Source organism: Vulpes vulpes, chromosome 1 (assembly GCF_048418805.1).
Source record: "Vulpes vulpes isolate BD-2025 chromosome 1, VulVul3, whole genome shotgun sequence".
Classification (NCBI taxonomy): domain Eukaryota; kingdom Metazoa; phylum Chordata; class Mammalia; order Carnivora; family Canidae; genus Vulpes; species Vulpes vulpes.
In genome coordinates this window covers 162,029,390-162,043,495 of record NC_132780.1, presented here as the reverse complement: position 1 = coordinate 162,043,495, position 14,106 = coordinate 162,029,390, and the positions used below count along the sequence as shown (strand labels likewise).

Genomic DNA, 14,106 nt, shown 5'->3' with positions numbered 1-14,106 from the left:
TTCAACAGCCAATCTCTGAATTTTATATATAGTTTCAAACTATCCTGTGAAAGGGTACCACAGATCTCAGGGGTAAGGAAGAAAAGTACGGAGGTTCGATATGAATAAGGGTTGCTGTGCTCTGCCCACATTGGTGCCCAGCACTATGCAGTTACTTTAAAAGATACAAAAGAAATGAGATGTCATTTTTTTTTTCTGTTTGAGGCTACAAAACAGTACAAACTGTAGTACCAAAACATTTCTACTTGGAGATATATTTTCCTTTGTTTTTATCTAAACTTTGCTCTTCCTCTTTAAGCTTCCTCCCTTAATTCACACTTAGAGTACTGCATAGCACTCAAAATCATACAGCATGTACCATAAGCTCCCTCCACAAAGCAACACATACAACCCTCCTGCTTTCTCAGAAGCACCATGTTTATAGGACCAGATACCGCATTTATTAACAGCTTGCTGATGCCAGTTTTTACAACTATCCCTGGGTATGAAGGAAATACCATCCTTTATTTTCATACTCTACATGATGGATTTCTATGAGGCTTATTAGTTCATAGACTCATTAAATGGCCTGGCAAGCAGGGGGCAATATCACAGAAAAATAGCAAAACTCTTTGCCATTGTTTCCCTGTAGTTTATTGCTTTGTATTTTGCCACAATAATCTGAAATATTTATGTTTCAGAAGGGTAAGAAATTTATCATTTTTTAAAAAAGGGTTTAAGAAGTTAACTGCCTTATAGAGAGATACAGGGTCAATCCTCAGGCCCTTACTCTTGTTTAAAATAAGAAAATAATAAGACAGTTACATATATTGGCAACACTAAAAACTACCAGCTAAGAGAAGACAGAAAAACTACAAAAATCAGACACAAAAGCTGTAAAGATAAAGCAATTTGGAGCCATTTAATATCAGGGTAACAGTCATATCAAGCTTAAGTCACTCATGATATCTTTTTATCAGAGTACAATGAGTACAGTTAGTATTCAAACTGTCCCTCCTTAGATATTCCCTTAAATGCACTAGTGCTCCTTAAGTACCTTAGATATACGATACTTATATTTTGTCTCAGGTTTATTTTTTCAACCTAGTCTCACATCCCCACTATGAAGTTAAATCTCTCTGAAAGCAAAAGTCATAGGAGGAAACAGGGACCATAATAAGTGATCAGCAATTACTTAAACAAATGTTCAATCTATTACTGAAAAAAAAAGGATATAAATATATAATGTAATTCTTAGTGATACATAAGATTAGTTGCTTATACACTGATTGCCATGAAAGAGAAATATTTTAAACTTGCTAAAATATAAATTTTTAACAACTTATTCTTTTGCTTATTAAAGAATAAGAGGAATACATTTTCCCTTGGGTTGAATGTGATTTTTGTGAACTTTCCTAAATTTTCATAATATGAATAATATAATCTCAAGACTATCTTGAAATTTCCATTCTCAAGCCTATGAAAAATGTAAAAATGTGTAGAATGAATATCTCTATAAACCTTACCAATATTCATCAAATGTTAACATTATGCCATACTTGTTCTCTCTCTCCACAGACAGGCAATACACACACACACACACAATCAACTGCCAGGTTTCACTGAAGATTTAAAATAATTTATTATTATCTGAAAATGAGTTACAGATACCATGATACTTCATCCCTGAATATTTTATTCCAGGACATATCTCTTAGTGAATAAAGAAATTCTCTTAACTGAGCATAATACCATTTTCACACCTGGGAGGGGGGAGATTTCATACCAACAGCTATCGTCCAAAGATAAAACTGTTTTCCTATACATTACTACACAAAAATAATTTCCAAACTGTTGTCAAGAAGAAAAAAATACTTTAAATATAATTAAAAACAACAAAAATGTTTATGATTTTTTAAAAGGGTGTTTAATCTGAGAGAAACAAAACATACAAGACTCTTTAACCCTAGAGAACAAACTGAGGGTTGCTGGAAGGAAGGGGGCCGGGGATGGGCTAAATGGATGATGGGTACTGAGGAAAACACTTGTTGTGATGAGCACTGGATGTTATATATAATTATGAATCACTAATTCTACTCCTGAAACCAGTATTACACTTTATGCTAACTAGAATTTAAATAAAAACTTGAAGAAGGGGAAAGGATGTATAATGTAAAACCATATGCTTTATAAATATACTAAAATGATTTCTTAAAATTTCATATGAAAATATATAATTTATGTTTTACAGTTAGTCCTTCCCTCCCTCATAATGCTACAACCAAATTTAATTTTACAGACATTCTAAGTATCATTCTCAATACTATCAATTATTATCATTCTTTCAAGATTTCCTCTCCTGTATCCAATGCAGCCCAAAATCTATCCACAAGGGTGTCTTTGTTTCATAATATACATTAATTATACTTTAAATACTTTTAACAGGATTTTTTCATGATCAAAGACAATGTATTAAAATATCCTCACTTTGTTAGTAGTTTATTAATTTTTTATTATATTGCTTCTCCACATGGACTGAAAAGATAAACCCAGTTTGTATACAAAATGAGATGAAATTGTTGTCTCTAAATTACTTGACAGATTACTTAACCACAAGATTAACTGTGTATAGCTTGGCTTATTAATCTAGGAATCAAAGGCAAAAAAAAAAAAAAAAAAAACCATTGCAACAGTAAAGACAATTAGCCTTAAACAGTAATGAAAAAAATTAATCAGAAACAAAACAAAACAAAAAACAGTGATATAACTTGATCACTGCAATAAGGTCTCAACTATTTGGTATCAAAATGCTTGATAATAACCAATTAAAATGCCATGATATATATATATATATATATCAGACACATCCACTAAAGCCCTTAGGAGAGGGGATAAATCACCTTGATTCTTTTTCATTCACTCCCAAAACTGAGTAAAATAATTCTCCCTCCCCTCTTTTTCAATTAGTGACTCTATCTTTTAGCAATTTTCATAAATTAACTTAATAAATAACATTTAATAGTTATTAGACTCACAATATTTTCTTTTCTGAATTAAGAGTTCTGCTTTTGTGAGAGCTCATAAACGTGGAAAAAATTCCAATATTCAAATTTTTTAAAGTATGTAACTAAGTATACTTTTACAATAAAACAAATTAAGCTGTATTGTATTGTATGATAAGTTTGAGATCTGGGGCGCCTGGGTGGCTCAATTGGGTCAGCATCCAACTTGTGATTTTGGCTCAGATCATGATCTCTTGAGTTGTCAGATGGAGCCCTAAGTCAGGCTCCGCACTCAGTGGGGAGTCTGCTTGAGATTCTCTCCCTCTGCCCCTCCCCCTATTCTCTCTCTCCTCTCTCAAAGAAATGTCTTTAAAAAAAGTTTGAGATCTATTCAACAAACAAGAATTGGTGATAGAAATGAAGATTTTACTTACATTTGTAATAGCTATTGCATTTTTATCATAGTATTTCTTCTTTTCATACTTATCTCTGATGAAAAATTCCACTGCTCTGAAAACAGATAACTTAAGGAAAAGCATGAGTTCAGTGACTTGTACATTCCCCTTTATTCATTCCTTTCCACAAAACCTATATTCTAAACTCAATTTTCTTCCTCTCCCGTCTATGCCCTCCTCTCACACTATTCCTGCAACTAAATTCTACCTTTCTACCACTAAATAATTCCTCTTTCATGAAGTTTTCCCCATTCAACAAAACCACCAAACCCAATTCTAGAAAGAAAAGTAACCACATTTCTCAATTCTACTACATTCTCCAAATCTCCACCCCCACCAAACTCAGTTAAAGTTCATTTTACATTCTCAGTGTAAGAAAACTAATAGCTATGTGGTACCCACAATGTACCAGACGCTGTGTGATACGTGTTGTCTGTAGTTTGTTTCTTTTATTCCTTCCACAATCCAGTAATGTATATATTATTTCCATATCAAAGATAAATAATCAACAACTGTGATTTCAATACTTCTATTCTTTCCCATCATACATGGCTTCCCCTCATTGTATCATAGAGTATTTCCTGTGTATTAGAAGAACAGAGGCCATTTTTTTTTCTTTCAAAGCTGAGGAAAAAGATGCTACAAAGTTAGTACTATTTAATTTTTTGTAGTTGGCTGCACTAGCCTTATATGTTGACAGAGTGAGCAATTCTAATAGCATTTGACAGTTTTGAGTTATCTGATATTGATGACTTCTCTTACCACTCAATCACTGCTTTATCGTATTTCACTAAAATGAAAATTCTTCCATCAGAGATTCGTAGCCTTCTTAGCACCATGAACCCCTTTGATAGTTAGGCAAAGCCTATGAACTCCTTTCTAGGACAGTGCTTTTAAATGCATAAAATAAAATACACAGAATTACAAAGGAAATGAATTACACTGAAATATAATTTCTCTGTAGATCTCCATTAAGACATCCTTCTGTTCAAAAGTTACCTGAAGCAGTAAGACAATACATTTTCGGTCAATAACTTCTTATTTGAGGTTAATAAAAAGCCTTTTAAATTGACATTTGAGGCAAGAGGTAATGCAAAGAGTTGATAGACCAATATACAGTGGATATTAAAAAGTTGGGGTATTATGAAAGCACTCAAAGGGGATCAGGGAAGGCAAGAGGGGAAATCTAGACATTTAATTCATTAAGTAAGCTGAATGACTGAAAGGTATTTTTAAAGACAGTTTTCTACAATCTGAGTATGTGAAGAGTACTTTATATGATCTTTATCTCCTTTTCTCCTCTTAACCAACCTATAAGGTAGGTACCATTTCATAACCAAAAGTGAGACAAAGAAAATTTTAAAAGTTTTCTGGGATTCTACAGGATGAGGGAGAGCTGTGATTCAAAACCAGGAATGTTTAGCATCAACCTTTTCAGAATGTTCCTGATCACATCACCAGTACATCTGTGAATTGGTCAGTTAATTTATGGTAATGCTAATAAATACTTTAAAGCTTAGAAAAGAATGTCAAATTTAAGGGTATTTTCAAGGTAGCCTTCGGAGACCCTTTTTAAAAGTGAAAGGCCCCAAGCCTGCTTATTTTGATATGTGAAAATTTTAGCAGCCAATTTAATACCAAAAAGTCACCACATATATGCCATTATTTTCACAAAATGTAATAATGCTATTTTACTCAAACTTGTAAATTTGCTCATAATTGTTAATCCAAATTCAATATTACATTTTTCTAACAGAAAAAAAAAAGAAAAAATTTAAGAAGCTGGCCTTTTGGATTAGGTGTATGAATGTGGATATACTGAGCAATTTTCATTGAAGAGACAACTATTTATTTCCACCAAAAAGGAAGAGAAAATAGACTTCACTTAGATTGATGTCATTTTCACTTCAGATAATATGGACTATTTATTATTTGTACATATATGTTTGTAAATTTAATTATTTTAGCAGCAATTATATTCAGTTATATATTGACATATAATACAGCATGCATATGAATATGCATTCATATGTACAGCCATTTTTAACTACAGAAACTTTTAGAAACCTGAATTCTTAAATCATAATTTTTATGTTTAAATATCAGAGAAAGTAATACTGATACTTTTCCTTCTTAAAGATAGAAACAATATTCATTGTAGGTATTGTTTAGAGTATAGTACACCTTAAAGCTTGTAAAGATTTACTACTCTCATCTATGAAATGTTTATGATAAAAAGGATCACTGTTTAGGACTAAAAATAACTATCAGAAAACACATTAAAATTAGAAATATATGAAATAATTTAACCAACAGTAAAGCTAAAATACTGAAAACTATGGTGGTTTTATAAGTGCTGAATTTGAAAAAAGGTAAACACTTTGAATATACAATTTTTTGGAGTGAAAAACAATACAAACATCTGGTGAAATTACATGTTGCCATGAATTTTCAGAAATAAAAGGTATCAGTGAAATATTTAATGCGTGTTATACAAATAATTCAAATATAGCTAAATCTAATTCCATTTATGATACAAAACCCTCTCAGAAATTATCTAAAAAGTAAACAATTTCTAAAATTCTGAGATGAAAGCTGATCTGTTTTCCAAGAATATTAAATTAAGATAAAATAATTAATCATTAGGGCAAAAGAACTTACTTGGATATTCCTATTATTAACATAAAACATTACTTTTCAAAAATCAATCAAAGCACCCAATCAAATGCACTTTAAAAAGTGCATTTTTTAAGTTCCATGGGAGTCATCTGAGAAAGGACCGTAATTTAGGGAACATGCTATAGCCTTGGTTGCTCTCAGTTCCTACATACCTCTGACAGTAAGATTACATCACACAGTTTTTATGTATATTTGTATAGGGTCCCAAATGACAAGCCAATTCTTCAATGTTGATTCACATAAAGAAACATGATTTATTATCACAGTCAACAAATTTTTCTTAGAGGACCAGAAGTAAATATTTCAGGCTTTGATAGTTTGTCTATGTTGCAACTACTCATCTCTGCCTTTGTAGCTCCAAAGCAGCCTTGAAAATACATAAATGAATCGCCATGGCTGTGGTCTAATAAAACTTTATTTACAAAAACAGGAGCTGACTCACAGGCCTGTAGTTACTGATTCCTGAATTGTAACCCAATTTTTCCCAAGAGGCAAAGAACAGTTAAGTTGGATTTATAGATTGTCTCTGTGTCTATCATTATATATATATATATATATCTGCGTCTGTCGTTATAGACAGCTAAGGAATTTTCAATGGACATTTTGACAACAGTTTTGCATTCTATGCTAACTTTGGTACTAATTCTCAAAGAAGATGGTCTTTGAGATCCAATGTACACCCTCATATCTGGTACCATTAGGCACTTGTTATTTAACTGGCAGTTATTGTTACCTTAAAGTCAGCTAATCTGCTGAATCCGTACCTAGATATATAAAAAAAGATAATCATACCCAACTCACAAAGTTGTTGAGAATTATGGGAATAATACACATAAAATAGCATTTAGCACCAGTTCCTGACAGACAATAAGCATTCAATAAATGGAGTTAGCTTTTGTTTTTATATGACTTTGTATCTCACTTTCCTCACCTTTAAAATGGAGATAACGTTAAGACCCATCTCACAGGATTACTGTGATAATTAAATAAGCTAATGTCTGTAAAGAACTAAGAACAATGTGTGGCACATAGTGAGTGCTATTTAGTTTTTAGCTCTTATTACCATGGTAGAGAGAGGTAATAGACAGGAATTACCATGTTCAGGCCTAACACGGCTTGCATAGCATCAAGTTTAAATAGATGAGCAATGGAGAAACCACAAGAAAAAGGACCAAGGAGATCAGTCATTATTCATCTCCATTTTCTAGTCTCTAGGAATCATTTGAGATGCGGGTTGTTTTTTTTAAATTGCCTGACATCAATAATACAGTCAAAAATTTAGAAATAGAACAATATTTTCAGGAAATCAAGGTTAGGAATATATTAATAACAATTCAAGTTTAAATGGTTGTTTTGAGATTTAGTAAACAAAAACAAATACCCCAAAACCTTCCCCATGCCTGTAATTAAAAACAGTACAGAAAAAAAAAAAACAGTACAGTACCCTTAACTGTCCCTGTCCTTGAAACTAACAAATGATACTATGCAAGCCCCCCAAAAGTTTAACATTACTTTGTATTTTCTTTTAACATGTATTTATTTATAATTTGAGATTTTTTCTTTTCTTAAAGATACCATTTTAAAGAATTAAATTAATATTTAGTCCCAAGAACAAAATCTTCCAGTTCCAGACACATTACCACTGACAGCAATAAAATCTTGAAAAGCTCAAAGGAGAAGAACTGCTGATTAGCTCTGGTGCACAATAGACCTCATGGAACTAAAGTAATTAAAGTTTTTAGATAAGATGAAATATCCTAATAATGAAAAGCTTAATGTAAAGCTTTATCATTTGTCATGCACTAGTACATGCAGCCTATAATTAACCACATCCCACATGAGAAATTATACTTTTGCAGCAGCTTTTGCATAACTTTGTAAATTATAAAGCTTTTAAAAAATGACAAATCTTGTTAAGAATGCAGTGAGGTCCCATATTATCTGAGTTTTACTCAGTTTGGTTCCACTTGCCTCTGGGGATGAGGCAACAATATTTAAATTAATAAAAATGCAGAGATGTTGGGCTTTTCAACGAGCAATGAATTTAGAGTGATTCGTGAAATAAAGAAAATTAGTTTTCTTATTAGTTTCCCTAATAAAACCTCCAAATCACAATGTTTCAAAATGAAAAGAAGGGAATAAAGTAATATTGATATAATATTTAAGGTAAAGCAATTTTTAAAGGCCAGAGCATTATTTTGGGTATAGGGGCTGGTTTCATGGTCTAAGACATGTCATCTTATATTCACAGTAGTCATCTATCTCAAATTTGTTTAGCCAAAAATCCCTCTGTAAGTAGCTTCTGACAACCACTAGGTTATCTTTTTGTGAATAGAAAGAGATCAACACCTCAAATAAATATGATCATAATTTGCCAATGCTTTAGAAGTAACAGTTAGTTTGAAATATCAAATAAGCATGCTTGAGCAAACAATAGCAAAAACATACATAACCCAAAACCCTGAATTGAATCATACCACGTACTTAAAAGTTGTGATCTATACTTAGACTTTATGATCTAGCTGCAGAGTCCCAAACCATAAGCCTATGTATTTTTAAAGGCCATCAAGACTCAAATGTGGCAATACTGACTACCATCATTAAAAAATATTCAAGTGCCCTTCTACAGAAGGAGAAGTCTGGAAACTTTAAGAAGTTTCTTAATAACTTTGCACATCCCGCCCTTCCCAATCCCCCACATGAAAATACTATGCTCTAGCTCATTGGGTTATTTTGATAATTTAAAGAGATAGTATACATAAAAAGCCAAGCTCAGTGCTTAGCACACAGCAAAGTGTTTTTAGGGAATAAGGCTACTTTAGCTGTTGTATCTTCAGTGTGTCAAAGGTCAAGAATGTAATGATACCCAATGCCAATCAATTCACTATAAAAATCTTCTCTCTTCTGAAATATTTAGTAAGTACCAAATATTTAAAAATGTATCAGCAAAAATACCAGAATTAATAACTCACTGCCTCATTAATTCTTTGGTTCTATAAGTTTCATCATAAAATTAATGGTAATTACTTAAGAAATAATATTCCTACCATCACACACAAAATAGTACATAGAACAGTTCAATATAAGAAGATACCAAGAAGCTATATACAGTCCTTTCCTGAACATCTTCAAAGCTTCTTTGAAAACGATATGGAATCAAAATGACATATTAAATAACTTGGAAGTCACTTTCATCTACAAGGCACCAAATAAAGGATACTACCAAAATTTCAAGAATTTACCCTGTAGTATTCAAGAGAAGTAGTATTCAAAAAACTCAACTCAAACCAAACCAACTCAACACACATACACACAAACTTCCACAAAAGGGAGATTCTTCCATTTGAGATTCTTCCACTTGAGGGATCTTATATGCCAACTCAGAGGAATAAATACAGCTAGCAAGCAATTGGTAAAAACCATCTAGGACATTACTTGCTTCCTCTACCCTTTTTCCTTCTACTATGCTCGATTTCCCAAGGTTCTGCCTTAGGCCTTCACTTTTCACAGGAGAAAGAAAAAAACACCATTCTCAGGATTCTCAATAAACACACAAAAAAGAATAAAGGACCACTGCCCTGGGTAAACATAGCTTCAACCAACACTTTTCTATCATCTACATGCTAAATCACTAAAATCTGCACTGTATTTCCTGCTTTCTTCTAGGGTCCAGATCCATGTTTCCAGCTACTAAATGGAGATCTCCATGTATATGTCCAAGAGACACCTCAACCTGCCCAAAGCAATGAAGCATGGCTCATTATCTTTCATTTCTGACCCTTCAAGCTTTATCTGGTACTGAATTTCTTCTCTTAGGGAATATGCTTTATCTCACCCATAGAACTTTAGCCAAGCTTTAAAATTTGGGGTGATCTCAGTATCTTTCCTCAGAAACAGCCAATTTTAACCTAATCCAACTGCTCCTGCTTTCCAATCTTCCCAATTCCTTCTTATCCATTCTCAATGCCACTATCTAATCTACTTATCTAATTTACAACTTCATCATCGCTCATTTCAAGGCTGTACTAGTATTCTACATGGTCTCTCTGACTCCAGGGTCTCCTCTGCCTAATCTTCTTTGTGGTAGAAGTTAATGCTTCTAATGTTTCTCCTGCTTCAAAACCTTCATGCTTTTCAACTCCCTTGAACCTGTGGAATGAGGTCTACACTGCTTCTATATGGTACTAAAAAAAAAAAAGAAAAAACCTTCGCAATCTGGAAAATATGTTGCTACTGCCACTTGTCCCACTAAACTTGAATGTGTCACATCAAAACCTTAAATGTCATGTTTCCTCGCACTTTCATACCTCTACTCAGACAATCTGTTATGCCTGAAATGTTCCTCCCACTTTTACCATAGGATCTTACTATAATAAAAATAGCCTTGGATATCAGATTGTTAAATTTTGGGCAAGAAGGTGGGAGGAGCAGAAACAGAAACGGCCAAATACAAATACTAATTTTTAAAATATAGCTTAAAAAATTTCTATACAAACATAAAAATATATATAATGGCCTATATTTCTGTTAAGATCGCATTTTTTTCACTGTTTGACCACATGAACTGTTTTAGTATACAAATGGGTAATATATAACTGCTCTTTAAGAAACCATATTTTATTGTCAAAACTGCAAGTGTCATCTTTGGACAGAATCACAAATATTTACAATAAATTTGATAATTTTATAGAACAGATTAATTTTGATGAGCTGTTTTCTCAAACTTCAATATGAGTTTGAGAAATCCTATATAATCAAATGATTTTATCTTTAAGAAATGTGAAAACCATCCTAACCAAAATGCCTGTTGAGAAAATATTCTATTTATTCATTAGGGCAGATTTGTAAAAGCAAACACAGTTGTGAAACTTATAACAAAGATGAATGCCCTCCAATCGAGAACTGCAGATCAAAAAGAATGTCATAATATTTTACACTTAGTAATAATTACATCAAAATACTATGTAGATCATATATTATCAGAATCCTATTAAAAATTTACTAAATACAAAGCACAGCTCAGGGCAAATCAATTTCTATCTTTAATAAGTAACAGTATTATAAAGTTCACATTTTCCTAAATACAAACAATTAAAATATAAAGTATAAAAAGGAGTTAATTATTTCAAAATCCACAATAAATAAAGTTTAAAGGATACTGATCTGTCTGTGGTCTACGAAAGTTCTCTGGAAGATTGGCTTCATAAAGTAGTCTTGCTTTAGTATTTCCCATATCCTGCATGCACTAAAATAAAAAGAAAAATCAAGTATTTTCATTATTCACATAAATATTAAAAAAGTAATTCCTATATACACATTATACACATATATATGCATACATACACATATATGTAAAAATAAGTATCAGGTAACATTTATTATTTCCAATATACATTCTTCTCAGAAAAACAATTTAAGTCACAACAATGAAATTAAGTACTCAAGTTCAAAGTAGAAGCATATTTTTAATTCTTCACATTTATTCAACTTAACGTGAACCCACAGTTTCCTAATGTCTTTTCTATGAAAACAATACCATCTTTATTTATATTCACTACTTCCTAAAAATAATTCTCTGGTAGTTCATGGCAGTTTTATTATTGTTGTAGATATGCCACTTGAACAGCACTGCCATATCCAAGGGTAACAACTCATGATCAAATTTTCCTTGTTTTGAGTTTCAAACTACTCTTGGGTTTTCATGGTTTACAATCAGGATCACATGGAGAGCAGAAAAAAAGAAATAGTGCTAACCTAAAACTCTACAGAAGTGGATTAATTTCTTTGGGGTTAATCTCTTTAAGATTCTACTGAAAACTATGGATCCTCTCCCTAACAAAAGCAAAAAAATAAAAATAAAAAAACTGTACTTGATGACCCAAAGCCTCCCTAGAATCTCTAAATTCCAAGAATAAGAACTACTCAGGAGGCATAAAATAATCTGATAGTCACTTAAACCAGTTTAAGTTTCATTATTTTCAGTGAGTAAGAAGCAGCCAAACAGTTCTTCCTGGATAGTCTATTACACCAGAAAGTAAAATTTACAAAGAAAACATTTACTTTATATTAATACGTGTTACAAATGAATATATGTAAAATGTTCTAAGATCTTTACATCATTCGGAGTTTAGGTTCCTTAAAATGTTTTAATTGGTAGAAAAATCAGTCTATATAATTCTCTTTTTTCCTTTTTTCCTAGACACCCACCCACAACCCCAAGACAATCCAGATTTAACAGATAACTAGATGTCCACTTTGAGTGGTAGCCTTCAAGTGTACACAGAATTATCATCCTTCAAATAAAAAATACAGTGACATGGGGCACCTAGGTGGCTCAATCAGTTAAGCATCCAACTCTTGATTTCAGCTCAGGTCGTAATCTCAGGGTCATGGGATCAAACCTGGAACAGGGCTCTGCGCTCAGTGCGAGTCTCCCTGTCCCTGTCCCTCTCCCTGCACGCGTGCACTCGCTCATAAATAAATAAGTTTTTAAAAAATACAGTGACCTTTTTTCTCCCAAATAAGAGTTTTAAGGTATGCAAAAATATTAGTATACCACTCATTTCTGGTTATCTATTCTACCCCACCTGGGCAAAGTACTGTCTCAGAGTAAAGGAGATAATAAGAAAGGAAAGGAATAGGGGGCTAGGAAATATAAGGAATAGTAAACTGAAAAAGAATGAAAGAGTTTTTGTTATTTAGTCTTGGAGAGAAAACAGAAGCTAAAGCAAAATAAACCCAAGGGTATACAGGGTGAAGGGAGAAAACCATGTAAGGTGAACTAACAGTACAAGGTCAGAGGGCTCTACTACATCATGACACATATTAGCATGCAGATGAGCAGAGCTAAGATGGAAATCTCTGCGTGGGGAGGAGAGCTTAGAAACTTTCAGTATAGCTCAACCTTCTTGAAAAAAGAAAAACTGTCTCCTATCTCAAGCATTCAAATGATGCTTCACCTTTGTGTCATGGTGGGAATTTAGGAGTAAAGATGATCCAAGTTATGTAATCATAAAGGCATTAAACATTTAGGAAGAACTACAATAAGAAAAATGCCTCTTAGTTTGCATAATAACTGCAATAAAGCAAAAAGTAACTCACAGAAACTATAAAAGTAAAAAAATTGGAAAAGTTTCCATCAAGCAAATAAGAATACACAGAAATTCTAACAAAAATTTAGTAAGACTAAAAACTGTATCTACTATATATGCCATATCTCATTGATTCTGTTTCATTTTCATACTTAAACACTAATGAAATAGAAATACATCTTAAAATTGATGTCTTATAATTGATAATTTTATTAGTCCATAAAATAGAGGTGCTTGAAATCTTATGATCAATGAATATATATATTTTATATAAAATATTCTCTTTATTTAATGTAGGTCATTTACATTTTGACAAAATAAAAAATAAATAGGAACAGGGCATACATGTATATTGCACCAAATTATTTACTGTTGTTTTATGGATTCTACCCATCACAATCAGACAGGTGAGGGGGGGAAAAAAGAAGTATAAAAATCTGAAAGGAATAAGTAATGTGAAATAATGACCCATTTCTACAAGAGACCACTGCCAAAAAGTGACTGGTACAAGTGCAAGTGTGTGTGTGTTAGCTGAGATTAGAGGAAACAAGTATTCAACGACATCACAGTTTTCAATGACATATTCAATGGCATGCATGTATATATATACATACACATATGCGATTTTAAATGTTAAAAAAAAAAACTGGTTTAGGCATTACCCTATTGTGGCAGGAAAGAAAACTGAAGCAGCAAGATGTTAAGTAACTGGCCCAAGATTATTTGTCTCCATAAGGTTTGACACTTGATATAACCAATATCAGCCCTCAGGAGTTCAGATACGTCTGGCTGCATCCAATGGAACTGGGGACTATGTCCTGTAGGACTTACAAACACTAAGCTCTTTGCTTTAGAGGCTGCTTTCATTTTACAGGTACAGAAACTGAAGCACAAAAATGT

General features: G+C 32.5%; 1 protein-coding gene across 6 annotated transcripts in view; it reads right to left on the bottom strand.

Moving 5' to 3' along the window:
* SMAP1 (small ArfGAP 1) overlaps nt 1-14,106 on the bottom strand; it is a 175,162-nt gene that overhangs the window by 94,095 nt on the left and 66,961 nt on the right. For all 6 annotated transcript variants that reach the window (XM_025991141.2, XM_025991140.2, XM_072735149.1 and 3 more), the window contains 2 exons: nt 11,275-11,360; nt 3,416-3,491 (listed from right to left, as the gene is read on the bottom strand). In XM_025991141.2, the coding sequence (XP_025846926.1) occupies nt 3,416-3,491; nt 11,275-11,360 (162 nt within the window). The remainder of the gene's footprint in view (nt 1-3,415; nt 3,492-11,274; nt 11,361-14,106) is intronic.